Raw genomic sequence first — 27,873 nt, 5'->3', positions numbered from 1 at the left:
AGAAGAAACTTAATAGAACCAAAGTACTGGACAAATGTAGCATATCATTTGGAATTGGAGTTAAAGCATTCCGAGGGCCTTGTATTGATCAGGAGGTTAAAGATATTGATTAACTTGAAACATTTTAAAATATTCATGTTAAAAGTTCTAGGATCAACATCAAAAGAAGAGAAACAAAATATATAACTTCAAAACCATTAAAGGAAAAGAAAAAGGAATGAAGAGTGGGTGAATCAATTTAAAATAATGCTAGAAAGGAAAAAGAATCTGGAAAAAGTGGGACAAACAGAATTGCAAAATAAGATGGTAGAAATAAATCCAAACATGTCAATAAAAACGGGCTAAAAATCTTTGTTACTAGGTAAAGATCATTAACATGGATTTTTTAAAAAGCTGTATGCTGTTTACAAGAGACAAACCTAAAACGTAAGGACAAAAAAAGGTTAAAAGTTAAAGGATGGAAAATGTTGTATCATGTCATGGTGGTGTAGCTATATTAAAACCAGATAAGACAGATTTTTAAGGCAACAATCATTACCACAGATAGAGAGTCATTAAACATTCATAAAGGTTCAATTCACCAGGAAGATATAACAGTTCTAAACACGGATTCCTCCAGTAAGATAACTTGAAAATACATACATCCCAAATCGAAAGAGCTACAAGAAGAAATGGTCAAATTCACATTGTAATGGGAGATTTTTTTTTTTCTTTTGGTGAGGAAGATTGGCCCTGAGCTAACATCGGTTGCCCATCTTCCTCTATTTTGTATGTGGGATGCAGCCACAGCACGGCTTGATGAGCGGTGTCTAGGTCTGAGCCCAGAATCTGAACCAGTGAACCCTGGGCTGCCAAAGCGGAGCGAGTGAACTTGACCACTACGCCACCAGGCTGGCCCCTGTAAAGGGAGATTTTAATACATCACTCTCAGTATTCAGTTGATCAAGCTCCCTCTTTCTCCCACACACAAAAGGTTAGTATGTAGAAGATTTGATCTAATGGACATACAAAGAACATGTGCTAAATGGAGAAGGCAGATTATTTTGAAGTACACAGAGAATATTTATAAAAACTGACATACACTAGACTGCATAGCAAGTCTCCACAAATTTCAAAGAAGCAGTATCTTACAGATCAATCCTCTGACCACAATACATTGTAGTTAGTAATCAATGTTGAAGAGGTAACTAAGAATAAAAATTAGAAACAACCACCTCCTCATAGGGTTTGAAAATTTAAAAACACACTTCTAAAAATATCTATTGGTCAAAGAAATCAAAAGGGAAATCAGAAAGTACTTTGAACTGTTAATAATGAAAACAAAAGGTATCAAAACTTATGGGATGCAACTAAGTGGTAGTTTGAAGGAGATTATAACCTCAAACGCTTATAGATAAAGGTTTAAAACAAAAGTATTCGGTCTAGACAAAGAAAAAAAGAATAAATCCAAAGAAAGGAAGGAAATTATAAAGAAAATAGCAAAATCAATGAAGTAGAGAATAGATACAAAATAGATGTAATTAAAAAAATTGATTCTTTGAAAGGAAAAAACAAAACTATGGCAAGATTAAGCAAAAAGAATGACGATAAAATGAAATAAGGAATAAAAAGGGACATAACTATAAAAGATATTTAAAAAGATGACAGATACATTATGAATAACTTTATGCCAATATATTTGAAAACATAGGTAAAATGGACAAATTCCTACAGTTACCAAATCAATTTAAAAATAAAAAATAAGTCATACTATAGTCATTAAAAAGTTATATCAATAGTTAAAAATCATTGCACAAAGAAAACACCAGCCCTAGACTGTTTTGCAAGCAAGTTCCATCAAACCTTAAGCAGTAGATAACTCCAATCTTACATAAACTCCTTCATAGAATCTAAGAGTGAATACTCTTCAACTCATTTTACAAGAATAATGTAATCTTGACACTAAAACTAGATAAAGATAGCACTAGAGAAACACGGGGCATGGACAAAAATGCGAAATCCATACCTAAAATATTAGCTTCCCAAATCTAGCAATATGTAAAAAATATAATGTATCATAAGCAAGTATATTCAGAAATGCACGTTTTTTCCAAAATTGGGAAATTTATAATGTAATTCACCACAGTAAAATAATAAAAGAAAAATTTAGAGTTATCTTAAATGACAATTTTCTTTTGATGAAATTCAACAACCACTCATGGTAAAATATCCTAGCAAATTAGGAATAGAAGAAATGTTTTTTGTTATGATAAGGTATATATCCCAAAAAACCTATAACAAACATTCTATCAACTGTGAATCAATAATATAGCTCCCTTTAAAATGAAAAAAACATAAAGATGTCTATCACCATTACTTTTACTCAGAGATCCTGAGCTGTGCAATAGGACAGGAAAAATAAAAGATACAAGAATTAGAAAGAAAAAAAATCCCACCATTATTTACAGAAGAAAAATTATTAGAATTACTAAGGCAGTTTATTTTACAAGGTTGCTGGAAAAAATCAATATACAAATAATTAACTCCAGATGGATCATAGTCTAAATGTGAAAGGAAAAGCTTCAAAAATCTTTTAGAAAAAAACTATAGAAGACTATATCATTTCAGAGTAGAGATTTTTAAAAGACACTAGCTTTCATAAAAAATGATTAATAAGCATGAAAATTAAGAGCTTCTGTTCACCAAAAGAAACTATTAGGGAGAGTAAAATGACCATCCACAAACTTAGAAAAGTTATTTGCGACACATATTGTCAATAAAGAATTAATATCCAGAATACACAAAGAGCTTCTACAAAGATAGGAAAAAAGAGAAACAATCTAATAAAAAAATGAGCAAAATGTTGACCAGGCAACCCATCAAAGAACACATTCAAACAGCCAATTAAACAAATGAAAAACCGCAACATCTGTAGCAACAAGGGAAATGCAAATTAAAGCACAATGAGATACCATTACATGTTCACTAGATTGGCTGAAATTACAAAATATGACAATTCCAAATGTCTGTGAAGATGCAGAACAACGGAAACTATCATACTCTGCTGGTAGGAGTGTAAATGGATACAAGCACTTTAGGAAACAATTTGATGTTACCTTGTAAAGTTGACCCTGCACACACCCTACCAACCAACAAGTTCACACCAGGACCTGCATCTTAAATGAAACTGGAGACATGTACAAGAATTCCATAGCAGCATTGTTTGTAATTTGTATAAATGATTCAAATACCTTTTTTAAAAAATTGTGGTACTGCCACACAATGGAATATTATACAGCTGTGAAAATGATTCCATTACAAACTCCATGAAGCAAAACAAATAAAAATAATGAGTAAAAAAAAGCAAGTTAGAAAAGAAGACATACAGTGTCGTTTCAGTTACATAAAACTCAAAACCAAGCAAAACTAAACATATTGTTTATGGATATCAAAAATACTTTTAAAAGCATGGGATCAAACACAAAATTTAGGACTGTGGTTACCTTTCAGGGAAGACAAAGCTATCAGTAATGTTTTCATTTTTAAATTGGGTAGTGGATTCACGAGTATCTTATAATCATACGTATAATATAATTATAGCAGGTCCAGGGGCCTACAATGCCTGCTCCAGCGGGTCAGCCCTTCCTGAGAAGCTCATGGGTTCAACAACTCCAGGAGATCTGCCTCAGGGGTCATCTCCAGGGTGTGGGGGTGCACAATTTTCTCCCATGAGCTGCAAATTGTTCCCCTAAACCCCTGAGATAAATGTGACTCCCTCTCTGTGTTAGATCATGGGACAAAAATAGGAATGATCCTAAAACTCTCCTCCGTGAATCGTTTTGCATGTGGCACAGTCCAGAATCACCAGGAGTTCAGAGGATTTTTAGATTCAAAGCAAAAAGAGCCACCAGGACTTTCAAATGGCATTTCAACGCCATTGATTTGAAATACAAGAACCAACTCTAGAATGTTGATCAAATTTCACACAGTAAGTTCACTGGTTAGAGTCCCGGACCAGAAAAGCCAGAAGCCAAGACAAAAAGCTGAGAAAGGGGTTCAGGTGGCAACTCAAGCGCATGCTCTGTCCACCTGGTATTTTTTCCCCTTTTTCCCTTTAATCTATTCTGTTACTATTTTCTCCTTTCCCTCTCACCATAAAGCATAACCTAACACCGAGTTTCAGAACTGCCTTCGAAGACCATTATTTCAAAAGACAAAAGCTGACAGATGCTTGGTCTTTAAAAACAAAACAAAATACGATACAAAAAAAGATCAGTCGCAAATTTTTTCTCAAGATGTATAATCAGACCACATCCTATCTTAATACCTTAAGTTGCCGGCTTCCGAAACCCTCGTTACCAACATCTTCTCAAGGAGAAAGACAAAGACAGTTGACCAGGAGCAGACTTCCTGATGCCTATTTGACAGGACCTTAAGTATTAATGTTTTGTATCACAATAAGACCATTAGTTCCTCACTTGCTTCATGTTCCATGGGAACTGCAGTTTTCACTTGAGATCCTTAGAGATCCAAATAAAATTAAGCAGCCTTACGATGGTGACTGGCCAGCCCCGGTGGTCTAGTGGTTAAGATTTGGCTCTCTCACCACTGTGGCCTGGGTTCCATTCCCGGTTAGGGAACCACACCACCCATCTCTTTGTTGTCATACTGTGGTGGCTGCGTGTTGCTGTGATGCTGAAAGCTATGCCATTGGTATTTCGAATACCAGAAGGGTCACCCATGGTGGACAGGTTTCAGCAGAGCTTCCAGATTCAGACGCACTCGGAAGAAGGACCTGGCCACTCACTTCTAAAAAATTTGTTAACAACAAAAAGATGGTGATTAGATGGAACTTTCTTATAATTTTATAACATGCTATGGTTTAGACTTGTAGTCCAGACGACTGCCATCACTCCTCAAAACCAATGGCTTTGCCACAACTGCACACTGTCCTGAAGGTGGCATAAGTAGTTCAATCTAAGCTTCTCCTGGAGTTTGGGGCTGGACTTCATTCAGGTGCTCAGAAAGGTGACCTGGGAAAGTCTGCGGAGGCCAGACTGGATGAACTCACATGGCTCTCCAAATTATTCATTTTATTTTTTTTTCTAATTTTTTTTTATTGTGGTAAAATACACAAACATAAAAAACTTACCATCTTAACCATTTTTTTTCTTATTTATTCATTCATTCATTCATTTATTTATTTATTTTGTGAGGAAGATCGGCCCTGAGCTAACATCCAATGCCAATCCTTCTCTTTTTGCTGAGGAAGATTGGCCCCGGGCTAACATCTGTGCCCATCTTCCTCTACTTTATATGGGACGCTGCCACAGCATGGCTTGACAAGCGGTGCATCAGTGCACACCCGGGATCCAGACCTGCGAACCTCGGGCTGCCAAAGCAGAGTGTGCACACTTAACCGCTGCACCACCAGGCTAGCCCCTATTTATTTATTTTGGTGAGGAAGATTGTCCCTGAGCTAACATCCACACCAATCTTCCTCTATTTTGTATATGGGATGCTGCCACAGCATGGCTTAATGAGAGGTGCATAGGTCCGCGCCCAGGATCCGAACCTGCGAACCCCGGGCCGCCAAAGCGGAGTGTGTGAACTAACCACTAGGCTACTGGGCTGGCCCCCATCTCAACCATTTTTAAGTGTATAGTTCAGTGATATTAAATACATTTACAATGTGCTACCATCACCATATCCATCTCTAGAACTGTTCATCTTGTAAAATTCAACTCTATACCCATTAAACAATAACTCCCCCTTCTCCCCTCCCCCTCAGCCCCTGGCAACCCCCATTCTCCTTTCTGTCCCTATGAATTTAACTACTCTAAGTACCTCATATAAGTGGAATCATACAGTAATTGTCTTTTGTGACTGGTTTATTTCACTTAACATAATGTCCTCAAGGTTCATCCATGTTGTAGCATGTGTCAATATTTCCTTCCTTTTTAAGGCTGAATAATATTCCAACATGTGTATTTTTTTTGCTCATCTGTTCATCTGTTGATGGACACTTGGGTTGCTTCCATGTTTCAGCTATTGTGAATAGTGCTGCTATGAACACAGATGTACAAATATCTCTTTGAGATCCTGCTTTCAAATCTTTTTGGTCTATACTGAGACGTGGAACTGCTGGATCATATGGTAGTTCTATTTTCAATTTTCTGAGTAACTGCCATACTGTTTTCCACAGTGGCTGCACCATTTTACATCCCCATCAATAGTGCACAAGGGTTCCAATTTTCCACATCCTTGTCAACACTTTTAGTTTCTGTTTTTTTGATAGTAGCCACTCTATTGGGTGTGAGGTGGCATCTCACTGTAGTTTTGATTTGCATTTCCCTAATGATTAGTGATGTTGAGCATCTTTTCATGAGATATATAACCATTTATATATCTTCTTTGGAGAAAAGTCTATTCAAGTCCTTTGCCCATTTATGAATCATATTGTTTGTTTTTCTAACTATTTATTTATCAATCACCTGTATAATGATTACTATGTGCCAGGCACATAACTGTGTGTTAACTCTGATAACCCAGGAGGCAGGTGCTGGTTTTCTCACGAGAAGCCCAGGTACACTTGCCAAGGTCACATAGTCGTAGGATATGGATCCAGGAAACTTGGTTCCTAAGTTTGTGCAGGTAACTTCTGGGCTCTGTTGCCGTATGAAAGATGCCTTTCCCATCAGTTCTCTCTCAATCCTCTGGCGAGCCCTGGACATTTAATTCTTCTCTGCCACCTGAATGGCCACTTGGGGTCCCAAAGAACCCTAAGAGTTGAAAGCAAGGTGGCCCAGATCCAGGAGAATTGCTATGGCCCCTACCTGGGAGGCAGGCCTTCATGCTATGAATGTAAGAAACCTGGGGGTCCTATTATATCCAAGAGGGCCAGAAACACTTCTTCCAGGTCTATACTTGTTTGTTCCATTCAATGTATTCTCTGCACGGAATTTCACTGGGAAAGCAGTAGAAGACACAGGCAGAGAACCGTAAGACATGTGAGCAGTTATTCTGAGGATAATGTGTTCTGAGGACTCTACGCCCAGGCAAATTTAAAATAAGCAGGTTTCCAACATCTAAGGATGGGCCAATCTCTGAGGTTATTGAGTAAAAAGTCAACACTGTAAAGTCAATTACACTATTGACAGATACTCTTACAAGGAGATTTCACATCATAATTATATGCAAAGGAACCCAGCAAATATAAGCTGTGTAACGATCAGCTAATAAAAGTAACACTTCATCTATGTCAATAACAGTTTCGGAGTTAAGACAAACAAACATGGCCTTTGCCACTCACTGGAGGAAAAAAAAGCCCTGAAAGACAAATATTTTCACTTAAGGAGAAGTCGCTTAGACTTACACAGAAAATCTGTCACACAAAGCAGAGTAGGAAATTGGTCTTTAGTGGGTGCTAATGACTCTCTGGCCCTCCCTGCAACCCCAGCTGAATTGATGGGGCAGCAGCCCCCGTAAACGTTGAACAAATGTTGAAATGCTGAACCTTTGGTCACCACCACGTGGTCTGGCCCACAACCTTCACTGCTGTTTTATTCTCTGCTGGACTGTTTTTCTTTTAACCTCAGCTGAATTCAGGTTCAACTGACACATGGCCGAATCAAAAAAAATTTTAAATTACAATGAAAGTGAAAAAGCAAAACAAGATTTTTTCCCTCAAGCACTTAATGGGTTTTACACAGACACTGATTCTGTAAATACATACATAGCTATGTTTAGATCCATTCAATAGCAGGCATCTCCATGCCTACTATTTGCCAGGCATTTGGGATATAAAGAGGGCAAAGACATTATAAGCAAGGGTCCCTGACCTCACAGAGCTTGCAACACTCCTCTCCCTGAATTCTCTCAAAACTGAGGTGGAAAATGCAACATTGGTATTTGGATAACATACTGCGAATGCACAACGGTTTTCTTTACTGGTTACCTCAATTTATGCAATGGTAACTTGTCTAGTTTCTGCACACTGTGGTTGCACATTTTACTAAAACGACTCTGCTGAAAACTCCTGGTATGCTCAGGAAGGCCACTCAGACTCTGCATGCTTTTGTAGTGGACAGATATTGAGCAAGTTGTGCCATTGTGAAGCTATTGCCACTCAGCCCCAAACACTCCCTTCCATGATGTTTCACGGGCTGGGGCTGGGGCTGGGCTGTGGAAGCGCATTTCTGCTGTCCCTCCTGGCTCCATGTCAGGCTCGCACAACAGGGGGTGTCACAGAGAGCCGGGGAAGGGGGTGGAGGAAGAAGGGACATGCTCCTTCCTGGATGTTTCCTGTTCTTGTGTCCCCCAGCACCACTTCTTTCTCTTTGCAACAGCAGTTCATTCCTGTACTAGCTGCTGAATCCAGTTTGAGGTTCTTCCACCACCTGGAGAACCGACTTTTTCATGTTCCCTTAGAGGCACGTGCACCAGCAGGAAGGCTCCTGCTCCTCCTCAGAGATCCCTCTGGTCCTTTCCTTCCATAGATCCCTCCTCTGAGCTCAGAGACTCCAGCCCCAGCTGAGTGGTACCTCCTCAGAGGTCTGGATCCCAGCCCCCAGCCCCTCCTCTGAGGGCTAAGTTCCAGCTCCTCGGGGTAATCATTCCAACCTCTTCCTTTTGTTCCCTCAGCCGAGGGCATGTGGCTGCTTCCCACAATTGCTCCCTCCACCACACCCTGCATTCTCCTTTTACCCTTCCGGTTACCTGGTTATTAACTTTCTACCTGGTTAACAGTTCTTTACATTAAAGTCCCTCTGTTCCAATATCTAGTGTGGTTTCTGTCTCCTGACTAAAACCTGTTTTATGGTCTTTCACTGTGGAAGGAGCCAAAGGGAGGTGCTCACGGGATTGACTGAGTGGCAACTCTTTAACTAGAAAGAAGACTGCATTGTCTTGCTGTAGTGCTTTATTATCTTCTAACCAGGAAAAAAAAACCCAGTATTTTAGATAATGCCTCTAGAGGGTACTAATCAGTAAAATTTTTGTAATAATTTATGCCATGGGGGTAATAATCAAAATTAGGAGGCAGCTCCTGCTGAAGGCCAACCCGGGCTCAGGTCTCCCTTCCCCTCTGCCTGGCTCTTCTGTCTTCCCATGAGGAGTGGCTGGAGCCACGTTGGGAGCTACGCTGCAAGGCTCTGAAAGAATGCTCTAGATGACAAACTGGAAGTCTATACTCAGAATCTACCAATGAAAACGGATTGTCTCTCCACGTGAAAATCATCCACAGTCTCGAAGTCTTCTCAACCAAAAACATAAACTAGGAGGTGAGGCAGAAAAGATTTTAAGACAGAATGGGTAACAGAATATGTCTCTCTCATAATGTGAGACAAAGGCATTGAGATTTTGGTTTCATGGAAGAGTCCTACCATTTATGAACTCAAGAATTATTGCTCTAATCATAACCAAGAAAGATACTAAGAAGTACAAGAAAAAAGACCCTTCCCATACATTTTTGGAAAGTATCGCCATGTCAGGTTAGCAGAAATGATAAGTGGTTTTATAATTCTATTAGTATTCTAACTCCTACCAACCTCCCTCCTTATCAGGTTCCAGACACCAGCATCTGCCCTGAAGATTAAGCGACTTCCGTCCTGGCAAAAGTAGGTTAGTTTTCAGGAAGAGTGAAAAGACACAAGTGAGTGGAGAAGCTCCGCATGGTTGATCCACACGCGGGAGCTCAACCTTGCATCTCTTCAGGCCCCAGCTAAACAGACTTTCTGGGATGGTTTCCTTTGGGATGTGAAACACTATGAAAGCAAAATGGCCTTCAGGTGCGAACTTGATCCAAAAGTACAGAAAAAAAGCAAGGAGATCGTGATGCTGTGAAGGGATACAGCTCAGTATGCAGGTCTTTACTAAGTGAGCAGCCCGGGCCCAGCACTGAGCAATATGCGATAAGGCATCAGCCAAGTGAGACCCAGCCCCTGTCCTCAGCAAGCAAGCCACTGAGGACAGAAGGGGACACACAGAGAAATTTACCATACAGGGTCACTCATCAAAGGGCCACAACCATGGGGCTTATGGGTTCAAAGAAAAGAAAAATTCATTTGATGCTGGCCCAGAGGCCAGGTTCAGAAAAGCTTTGTGAAGGAAATCATTTTTGTGATGGGCCTTGAAGGATGTGCTGCCTTGAGAGTGGAAGTGGAGGGAAATCTACACAGCGGCAAGTGAATAAGATGGGCAAATACCGGCCATATCTTGGGAACAAATGTGGCTGGAAGGAGATAGGAGGATAGGGGTATGTCAGGGTGATATGGTGGGAGTCATAAAAGGTGCTTCTGCAGACAGTTGGAGAGGCACATTTTAGGAACTCAGCCTGGCAGTGGTTGATGGGTGGGCGGGAGTGGGTAGAGAGAAAACAGGAGCAGGCCTCCACACTGGTGCATGTGAGGGTCCTAGTGGTAGATCCGAATCTGGGGCTGGCAGCGGAGATGAGAAGGATGAAGGAAAGAAATTGCCCAAGGAAGAGTTCATGTGATTTGGCAACTGACCTGATTCTCGGAAGCAGGAGAATGAAGCCACCTGTTATTTACATACCACTTACCAAAGCACTTTTCACATATGATTTTGCATTTGATTTTCATTGCAACCTCTCTGAGGAGGCAGAGGAGATTCATGGATGAGGAAACTGAGGCCCAGAGAGGTCAGACATCTGCCCAAAGTCACAGGACTGGTAAGTGACAGGGCTGGGTCTAGACCTAGACCTAGAATCTAATGAACAACTTGCCCACCATTTCCTTCTGGTCACCCTTTACCGCCTTCCTAGAACCAAAAATATTAATTTGTCTCCATCTCCTAATTGGCAAAGAAACCAGGATAATTTGATGGCCCGAGAAGGAGAAGCTGGCATTTGGATTGGGGTCCCTGGGAGTTACTTTAACTTTTCTGAACACCCAAACCAGGATTACTGTCTTCACTAGTTAGAGGCTGGTCCTCTCTACCCGCCCAGGTGGCCCCATGGGACACATGATGCCCTTCCCACTCCTCAGCCGGGCTTTGCCCAGTGAGCGCCTCCCTTACCTCACGGCTGCCGTCATTCCAATGGGAGTGATTGGCAACGGCCGGACTCCGGGAAACAGCCCTCGGCTCAGAACCCGTGCTCCGTTTTGTATCACTCCTGGAGAAACTGGAAAAGCAAAAAGGGAAGACACCACACATGAATTCCACTGTGAAGACTTTCGTTCTGAGTCAGAAATTTTGGATACACCAGAGAGAAAGAGAGAGAAAGAGCAGAGAGAAAGAGATCATCAAAGGTACAGAGAGCAAGCAGAGACAGAAACACACACACACACACACACACACACACACACACACACACACACACACAGAGGGAGACAGAGACAAAGATGCCAAGAGAGCAAGACACAAGGAAAGAAAGATACCACACCTCAAGAAAGAGATTCAGCCAGCCAAGTCAGACCAATAGCTTGCAGCCAAATTATTGATGACGTGGTAAAAAAGATGAGTTTTAGAAAGTGGGCTTCAAGTATTATTTTTTTGTATTTATTAAATCAAAGCTTTTATCTCCAAGTCAGACCCTAACATGATCTCAAGAATGTTGACACAATCAGATAAGCAGGTGACCAAAGAAAAGCATTTTCTCATGCTTCTCCAGTCATGGTCAAAAGTTGAGAATGTCTTTCTATTTGTCCTTAACCCAACAAGGGGAAAGGATAGGAGCCAAAATAGCAGCAAAGTCAATTTTACAAGCTACTTGGCACCTCAGCGCTCACAACACAGTTCATCCTTACAGCGATCTCTGCTGCCTGAGGAAAGCCCCTCCTCAGGGTCGCTGGGAGTGAAGGGTTAACAGGGAGGCTCTGGCTTCTGCCTCAGAATCACGTAGAGACCATTCTAGAGGGCCCGATGTCCCCCTTTCCTGAAGCTTTCACCAAGCAAATCTCCCAAGAGTTCTCTCATCATCCTGTCTTCTCCTAAAAACGCTCATCCCTGGAGCAACCCTAAGCCAACCTTTTCGCCAGCGACCATCACCTCCTTTCCATTTTCCATGCAAACTCACAGTGGCCTCACACCAATCTGAGGATTTATATAACAGGGGAACAGGGATTTATATAATGGAAAATCCTTGATATTCGATCTTTTTTGACGTCCCAAATAGGAGCTTCATTTGGTTCAAGCTGATAGTCTTAATTCACTACCAACACTCCTCCACGTTTCTGTGGGGCCAGGCATGTATTATGATGTGAGGACACTGAAGGAGGACGTGTACACCTGTATCTTAATCTTAGTTCTTCTTGTGTGACTTTGTGCGAGTTCCTGAAATGTCTTTTTCCCTCTCTGAACAATGTCCTCGAAGACCCTTCCACCATCACCGTCCTAAGAGTCCCCAGAGCTCTCGCTGTGTTCATGCAGCCCCTGGCCCAGTCTCATCCAGAAGCAGACCCGTCCCTTACTATCAGCCTGATTTCAGATAAAAGATCATCTGAGGCAGGAGACTCACCAAGTATCTTAAAAGCATGAAACCTGTTATAATGTGATATTGCAACTAATTATCATATTTTGCTGAGTTGATGAGTTCTCTGTAAGGAAGAGTGTCTAAAATTTATATTACTTGATTTACACTATCTGATTTCAAGACTTCCTATAAAGCTACAAGACAGTGTGGCTTGGTGTAAGTACAGACATGTACACCAAGGGAACAAAACGGAATCCAAAAATAGACCCACACATACGTGGTCAACTGATTTTTGACAATCTATCAAGACAACACAGTGAGGGAAAGGAGAGTTAGAACAATTGGAGATCTATTTGGAAAAAAATGAACATTGGTCCTTACCTTACACCATATGTGAAAATTAATTAGAAATGGATCATAGATCTAAATGTAAGAACTAAAATTACAAAGCTTCTAGAAGAAAAATACCAATAATTCCCAAGGACATACATATGCAAAAACCCGTAGACCTCTGGAGTTTGTAGACAGGTGCTTCAGGTTGCTTGAAAAGATAGGCTTTTTGTTTGTCTATCTGTTTTGGGGATTGTGGGAAAGTGTTTTTCAATTATTTTGCTGTATGGTACTCGCTTCAAAATGGTCAGATAAGCACAGGTTCACTTTAATTCTGCTAATACTACCTAATATATCAGTCACTAGGGATCTCATCTACAGCAGCAAGCGAATCTGACAGAATGGACTGCCTGATAAAATAACTTAAATATTTAAAATCTATACCATAGTTATAATTCTTGCCAGTAAAAATGACTACAGTCCCATCTACTGATTGTATCAATTAATGGATTAATTTACCAAGTACCTGCCTATGTGTTAGATGAAGGGGACACAGAGTCACTACAATTAAGTGGGACAGAGAGAATTAAAGAAGCAATGAAAATATACTAGGGTAAGTGCTGGGGCAGGGGGCTTATAGGCATGAAGGATGGAGACACTCAACCCAAAGTAAAGGGTATCTGGGAAGACTTCCTGTAGGAAGTGCCACTGAAGTTGGGATTCAAAGGCAGAGGAATGGCACATACAAAGCCTGGAAATGATAAAAAGTACAAATGTGCACAAGAAGTAAAAAGTAATTTTGCTAAAGTATAAAATCCTAGCAGGAATGAGATGCATTTGGACTTCATCTCATGGATAATGGGAAAACCATTAAAGGGTTTTGAGCAGGGAAGTGGTCTGCAGCGTAGTGGCTGGGAGCTAGACTCTGTGTTAGATGACCAGGGTCTGCATCCCATCTCTGTCATTTACTGCCTGTGTCCCCTGAGCAAGCTACTTATGTAAGATGGGGACAAAAATGGCATGTATCTCACAGAGTATTTGGAGATTTAACTGAGTTAAGAAAGGCACCACTATCTAGAAAATACCTGTTAGTTATCAATATCATCATCATCATCCACACGACCAACATCCCCAGAGCAGTCCCAGCGTGGTCTGCACTTTCTCCATTTCAGGTGAGCTGAAAGCCCGTAAGAACAGAATGAGCCAAAAACAAGACCACGCTGAAAGAACTTAGCCATCTTCCTGGTCACAGCACTTAGCCGGAGGAGCAACACCTGCTCTTACGGCGCTTCTGTTCCCCCTGTGCAAATCACGTCAGAGTTACCCCTGTGGGGAGAATGCCTGAAACGCCTGAAATCCTGAGACAAAGACAAGGGAGCCCTGGCAAGTGAAGAGAGCAGATGGGAATCACGGAGCACACGTTCTCTTAGACTCTGGCATGGCCAGAGAGTCATTTGCTACGCAAGGGAGAAAAGCAACCGCATGGACAGTGGCCCACGCCCAGAGTCCTCCGCTCAAGTGCCGAGAACCTGGAAGCCCCAGGGGCACGTCCAACAGGAGGGGAAACAAAGTGAGGAGCCAGCCCTCCCTGAGCACCTACTGGAGACCAGGTTCTTTTGATGCTCCTCGTCTCAGTTAAGCCATCAGGGAAGGAGTATCCGGCAGTGGTTAAGAATACGAGCCTGGGGCAACACGGTCTCCATCCAAAGTCTTACCCCACGACTAGCTCCGTGCCTTTGGGTGAGTGCCTTAACCTTTCTGTGCCTCAGTTTCTTCACCTGTAAAGTAGGCATAAACATGCCTCACAGGATCGTTTTGAGGATTAAATAAGACAAATTACATAAATTGCTTAGCTCAGCAACTGGCCCATTATAATAAGCTCATCATCACCATCATGTTTATCCTTTCTTCATTCCATCTCACCTCTCTAGCATCCTCTTATTAATTACCTACAAAGTACAGGGCCTGATGGGTTCAGGACATGGGGAAATTCTTCTAGCCTCTTATGCATTTTGTAGTTATCCCTAACTCTGCTGTCACCCATTAAGACATCTTCCTGATGAACGAACTGTATTCACTTCAAAGAGAATCTCACAGACAAAGCTATTCTGCAGCATGAAAAGTCTTTCCCACAAGACTTCTGGCACATAAACTAGGCTCTTCTTCTGAATCCTGGAGCTTGTTCTCAAATGAGCTGCAACTGAAGGCTGCCTCTGCCAATCCTGGCATTTCTCATCATTGGCAGTGCTCTTCATGTTGGGACGGCGGATGTGTTCATATTTGCTCACTGGCTGCCAGAAGCCAGCTGTGACACTTAACTGTTCCCCCATCTTTCCTCCTTTCTGTCTCCATCCCCAAGTGTCAGGAACGTGGCTTCTGAAAAACGAATCACAGCCAGTGTAAAACGTCTGAGAAAGGCATTCTGAGGTCCACGCTTTACTGCTTTTTTGATTCTGGGATTCCAAAGGCAGCTGAGTGCACCCCTCAGCCCTTTCTCTATCAGCAGGTCTGCTCCTTCTCTTCCCTTAACTCAGTATTTCCCTCAACGTGTATCAAAACCCTTTAACCCCAAGCCCTTTACAACCAGCGCACCTCACCCTATACTGTGTTGAAATTATACCTGGGCTCCAGCTAGATGAGATATTAGAAACCGACACTTAAAATCAACTTCTAACTCAGATTTGTGGCTCTCGTTAGAAAAGGCACAGGCCTCCAGCATCATCTTTTTTTGTTAGATCAGTTAAATGTTCAGCTTTTTTTTTGTGTGTGAGGAAGATCAGCTCCGAGCTAACACCTGCCAATCCTCCCCTTTTTGCTGAGGAAGACTACCCCTGGGCTAACATCCGTGCCCATCTTCCTCTACTTTTATATGGGACGCCGCCACCGCATGGCCTGACAAGTGGTGCGTGCCCAGGATCCGAACCCGGGCCGCCAGCAGCAGAGCGCGTGCACTTAACTGCTACGGCACGGGGCTGGCCCCTACATGCTCAGCTTTTATAGGTGAGAAGACACACGTCTGAGATCCTCAAGTTGCTGGGACGAAGTGCCAAGGCCATCAGCACCAGAGCTCCCAACACTTGCTGATCAACCACTTTCTCTTAAGTTGTAGGGGGACTCCAAACTTTCTTATTATTAACCAGCCAGAAAGCAACACTCACAAAGAGTCAAATCAAGCAGCACCACTCACTGTAATCTAAACATGATCACCTTGAGAGCCTAAAAAAAGTCTACGGCACAAAACACACTTTCCTCCACGCTCCGCCACCCCTCAGCACCTCCCCAGCTTCCCTCCTGATGCTTAGCTTCCTTGATTTTCACAGCTTCTAAAATTAACCTCTGAGCCCCCACTGCTGCCTTTGGAGGGCAGCCCTGGCTGACGCTACCAGAGGCCATAAGCTGAGCAGCAGGTGATTCCGATAATCCTTCCCTTTCCTAAAGTCGGCCTTTCCACCTGCTTACTTGGAGGATGCTGGGGAGAGGGATGAAATAGGGGAGGCTACTCCGGTGGCCTCTCTTCTCCGGTGCCTGCTGTGTCGGACACATACACCACCAGTTCCAGGAAGGGTGCGGAACGCCACCTCCTCCTCGTCCCCTCCCTCGTCCCATTTTGTTGTTTTGTTTATGATCTACAGTTTCTCGCTGGGAACATTCCAACCAGGGATTATATAAGCCTTTGAAGATGAGTAATGGTGATCTGACTTCTCCCAACTTAATAACAATTCCTCCATTGGGGTTAAAGATGACTCACAGGGCTTGTCAAAGAGGAATTGCCAAGCAGGTACTTAAGGAGACTCTAGAAGCTGGACTTAGTCTACACGGCCACTTTTTTTTGGGGGGGGGGGTGGGTAGGTGGATGGATTTGACTAGAAGCATAACCCAGAGTTCAAGAGATAATGAGGCAGCAATGTTGTGCGCTGCTTCTTCTGGAAGTAGTGTCCTATATACGTGTGAGATACGATGGCACTCCTTGAAGAATGTTCCCCATGCTGCACACTTGCGAAGTCCAAAAAAGATAACATCACCACTGGTGCTGCTGGAGGGTGGGGGACAAAATGTTGTGCCCGAGGTTCTTATTAGATCCACACCTGCTGCCTCATTGAAAGTGAAGCATCAGATGAAAGGAGAGGCTGAGGGGACTCAGAGGAGGCAGGGTGTCCAGTCAAACAACACACGGTGTGCTGAGCTCCCTCAGGGCAGTGTGGGACCCCCAAAGATAAAGGGGCTTGCCTGACTGTGGTTCTTACCAGCTTCTTGAGAAGTTTCCTTTGTACAACCTACTCAGCTCAGACCCCACACTGTGGCTCGTTTGCCAGCCCCGGGCTAGCTCTGCTGATGCTGAGCAAGAGAAGGATGAGAGGAAAAGATCGAAGCCGCTGCCGTCTGGTGACCTGCGGTGGAGTAACTACGGAGGATGATGACAAAGGAAAAGCCTTTCAAGCCATCCAGGCTGGCCCCTGACTGCTGGGAGTGACAGCGGCAGACAGACTAGGTTGGTGGCCCCCATTCAAACAGGGGCATCACAGCCCAAGAGTAAAAACAAGGGGCTATAAATAACACTACACAAGGAGGCTCTATAAACGGAGCCCAGCCCCAGTCCAGCCAGGGGGAGAGCCCAGGCAGGCTCTGCAGACAGGAACCCACGCTCTCCACGCGTGGGCAGTGGCAGAACCCCTGAACCTGGATGACACACGCACACAAACACCCTGGGCAGGCTGTCCACACTCCATCACTGGCTGGGCGTCTGCTGCCTTTGAACCTTTTTACTGAGGAATCACTGCTCACTTTTCCAGGTCTTGGGCAAAGCTGGCAGGGCAGCAGACGGTGGTTTCATCACTCTACGTCTATAATGCTTTTCCCTTCACCAGGGAAGGTAGTGCACCAAATCCCAGGATAAGAAACATTATGCAACGTAAAATAAAAATAAAGGGAGGGGAAGGAAGGGTGAAGCAAAGAACAAACTGAAAGCAGAGTGTAGGAGGCACATACCCCCGACCGAGCTTATGAGGAGGCTGAGGAGGGGCCACCTGGCTCCCCAAGTGCACAGAGCAGATGCTCTGGGCACATCACTTCCTTCCTACGGTACTACTCCGGTACTACTCCAATCCTCCGGGGCTTTACAACCTGCCCATTGACTATGCTCTAGCTTGACCTCTAGGGGATTTTACTAGGGCTTGGGGCCAGATGGGAAGTTGAATACAAAGGTGATGTGCCTACCCTCTCCCCAGTCTTTAAATTGACTTCTCTGCTGCTCCTTGCCAATGGGTGTCTCCTTCCATGACTTTTGTGGGCATCCTGGTTCCTTCCTTCCTTCCAGGACCCGGGTGCTCCTTTTTGGCTGGGGCCTTCATGAAGGCTGTGGCTGGGTTTCTCACAGTGCTAAGACTAAAGGAGGAAAGCCTTCTACAAATGACCCTAGAGCTTCAACACGTGAACACTGAGCTTTTAAAACTCAAATTCAGCATTTCAACATAAATAAGACTACGATACCCTGAAAAAATAATTACTTACAGTTTGAGCGTTATAGGGAGGGAGAGAGCAGAAGTCCATTTAGCCAGGAGAACATTAAAAATAATTAACTTGTCAGCTACTCAGGATCAAGCCTTTTCCTTTTCTACCTGTGGTCAAGAATCCAGTAATGGACTTTTATAGAAGCTACTGAGGATATATTAATGACCAATCCTCTTGTCTTTTCCCTCTTAACTCCATTATTTCAGTTCATCAAAAGTAGTTTTTTAAACCAATGATCACTGTGTACAGCCAGGTGCTAAAGAAGGTGCTTGAATCCTGCAGAGCTCTGATGAAATCAGTATGTTTCCCCCATGATGAGTTATACAACTTGATTTCAGAAACCATTTCAGACTGTAACTTGATTACAATCTGGTCTGTATTCTTCCTGCAATGTCGTCGGAGAGCAGAGTTTTTAAAAAAATATTTCTCTGGAACTTCAAACATCATTTAAAAACTACACTACAGGTTAACTGCTAGTTACAAGACTGTGTCAGTTACACATCTGTTTAGTAGTGGTGTTTGCTTCTCAGAGATGTGGGCAGCCTAAGATTTCAATTGGTGGCAATCTGAGTTTAGCAAAGAGGGAATGAGAATTCTGCACCTTTAGGAGCAGGTCATGGCAGCGCCCTGGCAGAGAGACACGTCTCTCCTGAAAATGCTTGGCTGCATCTTCTAGGTCTTTGACAAAAAGGAACAAGAAAGGATGGAGTCAAATTTCCTAAAGCTGTTGGAAAGGCTGTGACAAGTGGAGGGCTATGAAGGATGGTCTGGAACTCCACATCAGTCCACTATTAACAAAAGACACCTGTTGTGAGTCTGAGAACGGACGCTCTCCTGTGGGAAACGCTAACAGCGCCAAAAGGGGGGAGATTCCCCTTACTCAGGCAGCCATGCAGCCCTCAGAGAGCCAGAGCCCAAAACGAGCTGAAGGCCCAGCCATAAGAATGAGCCAGGTGGGTGCCAGCCCCTGGTGGGTGTCATAATGGGGTCTGCAACTTCACGTCACCATCTCCACATCCGCGTGTTTCATCCATAGGAGGCTGCAATGCAGCAATGTCTTGGCAAAGACCTGGGCAGACCCCAGTGGACAAGCTGCTCAATAGGGTTCTGGCTGGGGGTGGAACGTGGGCTGAGGAACTAGCTCACGTCAGGAGGAAAAGGGGACAGACATCTCCATTTAAGGTTATTTTCCATCACTTGGGAAGGAGACCTTTCTAAAACCACGGTAGTGTAGCTCCGGAGGTGGGAAGGAACATTAGGTGGTGGACAGAAGAGAAGTTCAAGGAAGGAAAAGAGTTGTCTCAAGCTTGACATTGCTCAACAGCCAGCAGAAGGTGAGGACAGGGGCCCTGCTTAGCTAATGCAGCCCTGCCCTTCTCTCAGCCTGCAAGGCTGATGGGATGATACAGGAGGGCACCAGGGTGGTCCATTTCAAGGCTATTCCAAGCTCCTGCACACCCACCTCGCCTGACTTTCCTCTCCTCTCTATCTATAAAATGATAGCCTGCTATTTAGAAAAATAGAGGGCCCAAATGGGAAAGACATTGCTAAAAACGGGCACTGCTCAGTCCCATGACTTTTAAGCTGGCCCCACACAGCCTCCTCTAGCAGAAACTACAAACTCACAGGAACAATTCCTGCAGGAGAAAGGAAGCTCTCTCCACTGGGGCTCATTATATGGTCTGTTTCCCTTCCCCCAAGTCTTAAGCCCTGAAATTATATTAGAACTTTGTCATCTTGGAAACACACCTATGCATTCATTCATACATATGCATGGCTGCACGTTTATATGCATATGCATGTAATCATGCACTTAGGTAGTTTTAAGGTGATTCTACATGGGGAGTTCTACTTGAGCATTAGTTCTTCCTATGGCCTGGGATATAAATGAGAAGGTTAAGTTCACAAACTATGGTGCTGTAGTCTATAGAAATATCTACTCACAACCTGCTTGTATCTCAGGGGGAGTATTCAAAAGCATCATGGCACTGGCAGCATCAATGTCAGGATCTGGAAAAATCAACCAATAAATAACATTATTTACAACGGGGCTGGCGTGTGTGTGTGCTTTTCCCCCTGCAAGTTACAGTTTATGAATGCAACAGAGAAGAAAAAAAAAAAAAAATCCAGGAGCTAGATGAGCTATCCCAACTGGTGACTTTCTTCCCAATTGGATTTGAGAGGAAGAAAAGTATTCTAGAATGAGATTTAAGGGGCAGGTTAGTAAGTTTTTCAGACCGAGCATAGTCTCTTCTCATTTTGCCAATTTCATAATTTGCACTGCATGTTCCTGATAAGTTGCTGATCTATGCAGCCCCAACTGCTTGTTCCCCTGGGGTGGAGGAGTAGGAGAGGGTGGTGACAATAGCAACTTCAGCTATAGGAATCTTTAATGAACTGGAGCAACTCAGAGTTCCAAGAAGAGAAAGCATTAAATAACCCGCACCTAGTGAGATACAAACAAGACGTTCGATCATTTCCATTTGTCAGCAGAATGGAAATTGTATTTTACAAGACTGTTGTGTGCAGAGTGGTGGTGAAGGCATTAAAAAAACACACACTTAAAATATAAAGAAAAAATTAAAGTTATGATGTTGAGGGCACGATAGTTGCTTTCACATCTATTACTCCTTTTAATACGGGACAAAAAAAAAATACTCATCACTTCATTGCTATAATTCTTAATAGGTTTCTGAATCCTTACTGATCCACCGGTTGACAGGATGGTCTGGAACTCCACATGGCAGATGGCAGGTTATATAGAGACAGAGAAAAATATTATCCTTTTATAACTAAATTCATTTTCCTCTGAGAAACAGCAGCGCTGCTGCTATGGAAATGAAAGTCACCATGGCAACAGTAAACAACCCCCAAGAATGGTCACTGAATAGGCTGAAAAGAACATCTGCCCCAGCACAGCGTCCCAGCTGCCCTGGGGCGAGATTCGCTAATAGTGCGGTGACGCCGCGTGACAGAACTGCCGCCTGTGCCCTGTCCACATAAATGAAGTGCGCAATTGGAGTCGACATCAAAACGCCTGCCCTTGCAGATTACTAGCTCTGTGTCCGCTAAACCCAATGACTAATGATGGGGGTACAGGGGGGCTCGCACTTGTCAGTTTTTGTACAAATTACATACCCAAAAATTCAGTTTACGACTAATGGCTCCATGGTACTTTATTTTGGGTATTATGCTAGAAAATGACTTTTTTACTGTTTAACAAAGTACATTTTTCATACTTTACATGTGCAGTTTAATTCCAAGGGAGTAACGTGATGCAGTCTAAAACCCCACAAGCGATTAATAACATGGATGATGCTGGTTTCAGAAGACAATGTCTCAAAAAAGAAGAAAAAAAAAGTAAAGGAACTTTACTCTGCAGGCCTTTTTCTTTTTTTTTGCCTGCAGGAGGCCTGTTACTTACGCTCCATAATGGAGTGAAAGTTGATTTTAATAAGTACATTGTATGAGAAACAGGTAAATTAATTTATTTGGCAATTCCTGGGGTGAAATTCCTAAAACAGTCATCGCTCCCCACTGATATGAAAATATATATGTATTAGTTGAACGATGAACTGAAAAACTTCAAGTTCTGTTCACTGCTCCCAGGGTTCTGGCTGCCCTGTCTTCTCGTCTCTCCACAGCGCCTGTTGCCAAGCCCAGGACTCGCAGGTTCCGGATATTGCTGGCATCCCACAAGCGCTGGGGAGCTCCCAGGAGGTGCCATGGGGGGGGGGGTGCTGAGACCTTCCCCTCCTACTCTCTCTTTTTGGAAAGCGCCGTTTCCTTTCTCAGGGCTGGGAAAACATGCCTGTTTCTTCCCGCCGAGCAAAGGTTCTTTGCCATCTTTGAGGATGCAAGAGCTGCTGGCAGCCTAGGGTTGGCCTCACTGGACGGTCCCCGCCTCCCCAGCCCACGCTTACCCGGAGTTTTGCTGAGCAACCGGGAGAATCGATGGGGGCAGAACAAGAGGAAATACAGGCGAGGAGTCAGGAGTCTTTTTAGTATTTTGCTAGAAAATTAAAGAAAGTAGTTCCATATTCTTCAAAAACACATTGGACCTCAGGAGGAAGGTGTACAGGGCCAGAGAGAAAGACATAATGAAAGAAATGAGAAAGAAGGAAGAGAAAGAGAACTTGAAAGGAAGAGTATCATCAACACTCACACAAATTTCGCAGAACCTACGGGGCAACTTGGGGAGAGCTTTAGACCTACATAACCTCCACCATGACTCCCACCCCAGCAGAGTCAAATAAACACATAAACTCAGTGGAAACAGGACGCTTTAGGACGAGTCCCCCAATCCTTCCTTCCAACCAGATCTGCCATGTCTGAGGCCTCCACAGATTAAAAATTTTGATGCTCCCTTGGCACTCCTGGAGGTCTCCAGGAATTTCCGGTGGGTGCAACACCCGATCTTCTCATTATCTCATTCATAATCCATTCCTACAGCCTCACTCTTCATTCTGAATGGATCAGTTTCTGGGTGGCATAAGCCTGAATACCTAGCCCTACGGGCAGAATGGAATGGAGAGCAAGGCATGGGATGCCCTGCTCTTGACATCTTGGCAGGCGAATTGGCAAACGTGACAATTGCAAATAGTGTAAGAAAATGTAATTACGTGTTTATGCAAGTGTGTGCCCACTGGCAGCACAGTGCCAGCCCTTCCCCCATGGGGATACACTGAATGCCATTCTTGGTGTATACAGTCATGCGTTGCTTAACGATGTGGATACATTCTGAGAAATGCGTCGTTAGGTGGTTACACCATTGTGCGAACACCACAGAGTGTACTGACACAAACCTACTACACACCTAGGCTATACGGTACTAATCTTATGGGACCACCGTTGAATATGCAGTCTGTTGTTGACTGAAATGTCGTTACGTAGCATGTAACTGTATTTGATGAGTTTTGACAAATTTTACACCAGCGCTACCACCACCATAATCAAGATAAAAAGAGCACAACTAAGATACAGATTTCTATCACCCAAAGTCTCCCTGTGCCCCTTTGCTGTCATACCCACCCTTGCCCTGGGAAACTACTGATTCGCTGTTATTCCCCCATGATGTGGCATCAGTAGTTCATTGCCGATTACTGCTGTTATTGAGTAGAATTCCATCGTATGGATATACTACACTTGGTTTATCCATCCACCTGTAGACGGACATTTGGGTTGTTTCCAGTTTGAGATCTTATTAAAAAAAGCTGCTATGAACTTTTGTACCAACCTTGTAGACATATGTTTTCATTTCCCTTGGGTAACTGCTGGTATATTTAACTTTATAAAGAATTGACAAACTCTTTTCCAAAGAGGCTGTACCACGTACCAGAGTTCAGTTGCTCCATATTTTTGCCAACACTTGAAATTGTCAATCTTTAAAATATTTCAGCCATTCTAGTAGATGTGTTGCAGTATTTCATTGTGGTTTTAATTTGTATTTCCCTAATGACAAACGGGGCTGAGCATCTTTTCATGTGTTTAATGGCCAGTTGTATATCTTCTTTTGTGAAAACCCTATTCAAGTTTGTGCCCATTTTTCTTTTTCTTTTTTTGTGGTGAGGCAGCTTGGCCCTGAGCTAACATCTGTTGCCAATCTTCCTCTTTTTGCTTGAGGAAGAGTGGCTCTGAGTTGACATCTGTGCCCATCTTCCTATACTTTGTATGTGGGATGCCACCACAGCATGGCTTGATGAGCAGTATGTAGGTTCGTGCCCAGGATCCCACTGAAGCGAAGTGCATGAACTTAACCACTACGCCACCGGGCTGGGCCCTGTGATCCTTTTTCAGTTAGGCTGTTCAACTTGTTATTGAGTTGCAAGATTTCCTTAAACATTCTGGACATAAGTTCTTTGTGAGATATATATTTTTCTCAGTCCATGGTTTGTCTATTCAGTTTCTTAATAGTGTGTTTTAATAAGCAGGAGTTTTTAATTTTTATGAAGTCCAATTTATCAATTTCTTTTATAGCTCAATGCTTTTTGTGTGTCCCAATTAAGATATCTTTACTTACTCCAAAGTTGCAAAGATTTTCTCCCAAGCGGCATCTTTTTCAATCTCATTTGTCAGTGTACCAAATATAATGTTATCTGGGTTCAACACCCAGATTTACAGGTAAATGAAAATGAAAGTAATTAACCAGACCTCTTTCTGCATCTAGTAAGCTGGTTAAACACAGACCTTCTAGAACTGAACAGATCAATACCAGAAAGACCCTCTTTGGCTCTAGGTGTGTTGGGGGAACACCTAGCAGTCCATGGAAAAAAGTCTGTTGGACGCTCTTCTAAATGTCTGAGTCACTTTACGCTTGTGACACCCTGACAGCCTATGTGTGCCTCAGTCTTCAGAGCTGACAATACCCCATCTCTCCTCTCCAAAGGGATGCTACAATGCTCATTCTTATCTACTATTAAAATGTCTTAATTTTTTCCCCTTAAAAAAATCATGAAAGTAATGCATGCTCACTGTAAAAAAGTATACACTAGGTAGATATAATTTGAGGAATCTGTAGACCCACTCCCAGATTCACATTTTCTTGTATATATGTCCAGAAATTATCTACACAAACACAAGCATTTATATATATATTCTTTGAAATACCAACACACATATATTTACACTCATGCACGTCTATTTTTTAAAAATGGGTTTTTATGGAAAATACTTATCTGAAAATAATTTTTTCTTCTATTTTTCACTTACTGACATATCTTGGCACCCTTTCTTAGTATACATCATCTGAAGTTTTTTTGTGGTGATTTTTTTGTGCATAAAAACACCACACTGTCTACACTGACATTCTCTTTTCTTTAGACTGCAGACCCATCAGAAGGCAGAAATGAAGCCTTGTAACCTATAACCTGTGCCCAGCACACGGCTTCTCCCTACAGATCCCAAGCCCCTGAAGACACCCGCCTTAGCACAGCAATCCCCTCCTTCTCTTCCGGCTCCCTCTTCTCCTGTCACCCCTTCCTATGAAGACCCACCGTGGCCCCACTCTCTCCCTCCTCCGCCCACTCACAGCTCTTACTTCCTCGACCTCTCTCTGGGGCTCACCCCAACTTGTTACCTTGGGTAATATGCTATTTTTCATGAGCGCACTCTGGGTCTCCCTAACAGACTCTCAGTTATCTGTGACCAGGAAAGACTAGCGGTGGTTTGCATATTTAGGTAGCACAGAGACTTTCTGATGGAAGCACATCTTTTGGTAGTATGCTTTTGACCAATGACACTAGTTTCAAATCTTTTTGGCTGGAGTGTTTTACGGGGCTGGGTAGCTGTTCAGGGGTTAGAGGATGCGTCTGCTTTGGAGGCACGGCTGATTCTGAAGGATAAAAGGCTCAGGACTAGCTTCGAGGCAGGGGGAGCAGTGTGTTGGCTGCATGTGATTTTCCCTGGGTCTAAAAGAGAGGTTGTTTCCCTCCCCAAAGTGGTTCAATCCAGCTTATCAGCATAAGAAAAGAAGAAGATATTTTGGCCAGGAACTCTTTTTAGGAATGAAGATCCACTTGGAAGATCCTTCATGTTGTGTCTCTGGTGAATGGGGATGAGGCAGAGAGGTGCAGGAGAAGAAAGCAGCACTACCCTCTTCATTTTTGGAAGAGGAATCTCCCAACAGTACCTAATTCAGCCTCCTAATACAGGAACCCAAATCACTCACCACTGGTTAATTCAGTATAACACCAGGCATGCCATCATGGATGCTTAATAGAGTTACGACCATCCTCAAAACGGAGCCAATCTCAAATCCTATATTAAAAAAATTCCTCCTTTGCTCAGTAACAAACGTTACTTCTCCTCTGGACCAGTTCCCAGAGGCCCATTTCAATTTTCATCTTTAATGCAGCTGTCTTATCACATTGCCTCTTCTCTGCAGTACGAGACTGAAAAACGGTCACACATCTTAAAGATGTTTTCAAATCCTCTTCTCTTGAAGGTACACACACAATTATATTATGCTACCGTGAGAGCAATAGGTAACAAACTTTCTAGAACCAATGGTTCAGCTTTTTGGATTTCAAAAAATATTGCACTTCATTTTCCCAAAATGTGGAGATGGTTTCTTTAGGGCACGGAGGGAGAAGACTTTTTTTCTGTGGGTGTGATGGGAAAAGCACCAGGCAAGACACGAGGATTCTTAGGTTCAAGTCCTGGGTCTGCTGCTAATTAACATGTGACCTTAATTTGGGGACAGAGTTCATTCCTTTTAAAATGATGGTAGGTGGCTGCAGATTTGGGAGAGGACAGATTGGTTTTTCATCTCTTTCCACATGGTTCCTGGCTCTGCCTGTAATGTCCCCTGACTTCCTCTTCCCTTCCTGGCTAGTGGCCGCCAGAACTATGAACTCCAAGGAGCACCTACCAACTGGGGTCTCTGCTCTAATGCCTTTGGAGGCAGCTAACACTCTTAGTAAGGCTGGAAGAATATCCTCTTGTCCCTGGAAAGCCATGGCCTTTCATTCTGGACATCTGCCGGGTCCACTTCAGAGCAATCCATCCAGTCTGACATGGGTATTTTATGGGTTTTCGGTGTGGCTTCTGTCTATGTTCCCTCTCTTTCCTCTTGGATCTGACATCAGAGGCAAGTGACTGCAGAGACCATCTGTTTTAACCAACTAAGAACACAAAGATGGTTGGAAGCCCCTGGTTCAATTCTTACTGCTGTAGAACTGCTGCAAAAATGTGAGCACATCCTTAGCATCTCAGAGCTGACTGACCTAACAAAATGATAACAAAATATTTCCTGCATGGAAGGCCTGAGAATTACAACCAACAATCACTATCTTCTTAGAAATCATTTAATTTTCCTTAGGGCTAATGTGTTTCTCTATTTCTCCCTGCTCTACTTCATACCTGAAATGTTTTACAGGATGACGAAAGGTCTTTACATAACTGAATAAAAGAGATTCAAGAAGCATAGAAAAATACCAACAATGGATGACACACACCGAGACAGAAATGATCAGATATAAGGACACAGTACACCCTCAGTCAGATGCATACACCACGGTGCTCATATTTTCTCTCACATTCTCTGCTAGAAAGGGAGTCCTGCTAAAAGGGCTCCTCACCTGCCTTGTTTACTGCTGTATCCCCAGCACCTATGCCTAGAACATAGGGTGCTAGATAAACAGCTGTTGAACAAATGAATGGATGGCTGAGGCTGCTGCTGATGATCCCTAGGCATAAGCCTCTGGATGTGCAGTGGAATCCCCTGCAAACTCCAGAAAACCAAATGTCAGGCTCTACGTCAGACAACACCAAGTTTTGTAAAAATTCATCAGGGGATTCTGATACGTAGGAAAGGTGAAGAGCCACCTTCGGTTGTAGTAAATCAAGGGCATGTGAATGCCATCCAAGAAGATCATCGGGGATGACAAGTGCTCCCTAGAAATCCTTTATCATCTTTAACTTCACTACATCTCTTTGCTTTGAAATATCTTTATCCATTTTCTGTAACTCTAAATGAGAGTGACACATCTGAAAGGATTTGGTTAATCCGTAAAAACGGAGGAAAAAAAACTTGGATAACTTTTAGGGCCAAGGGGACAAGAAACAGATTAAAACAAATAAGCAAGCAAGCAAATAAAGAAACAAAAATTCCACATAAGCTGTAC

At 43.1% G+C, this 27,873-nt stretch overlaps 1 protein-coding gene across 5 annotated transcripts in view; it reads right to left on the bottom strand.

The window, feature by feature from the left end:
• The window catches only part of FOXN3 (forkhead box N3), a 395,408-nt gene that overhangs the window by 13,428 nt on the left and 354,107 nt on the right, over nucleotides 1-27,873 (bottom strand). For 3 of the 5 annotated variants that reach the window (XM_014790484.2, XM_087448072.1, XM_014790483.2), the window contains 2 exons: nucleotides 20,195-20,260; nucleotides 11,017-11,122 (listed from right to left, as the gene is read on the bottom strand). In XM_014790484.2, the coding sequence (XP_014645970.2) occupies nucleotides 11,017-11,122; nucleotides 20,195-20,260 (172 nt within the window). The remainder of the gene's footprint in view (nucleotides 1-11,016; nucleotides 11,123-20,194; nucleotides 20,261-27,873) is intronic. The other 2 variants (XM_014790486.2, XM_004434189.3) reach the window with 2 other exon arrangements.

Source organism: Ceratotherium simum, chromosome 24, assembly GCF_057802395.1.
Source record: "Ceratotherium simum simum isolate JZ-2026a chromosome 24, ASM5780239v1, whole genome shotgun sequence".
NCBI classification, from domain to species: domain Eukaryota; kingdom Metazoa; phylum Chordata; class Mammalia; order Perissodactyla; family Rhinocerotidae; genus Ceratotherium; species Ceratotherium simum.
Note: the sequence above shows the minus strand (reverse complement) of the source record. Positions and strands in the feature narration are given on the sequence as shown.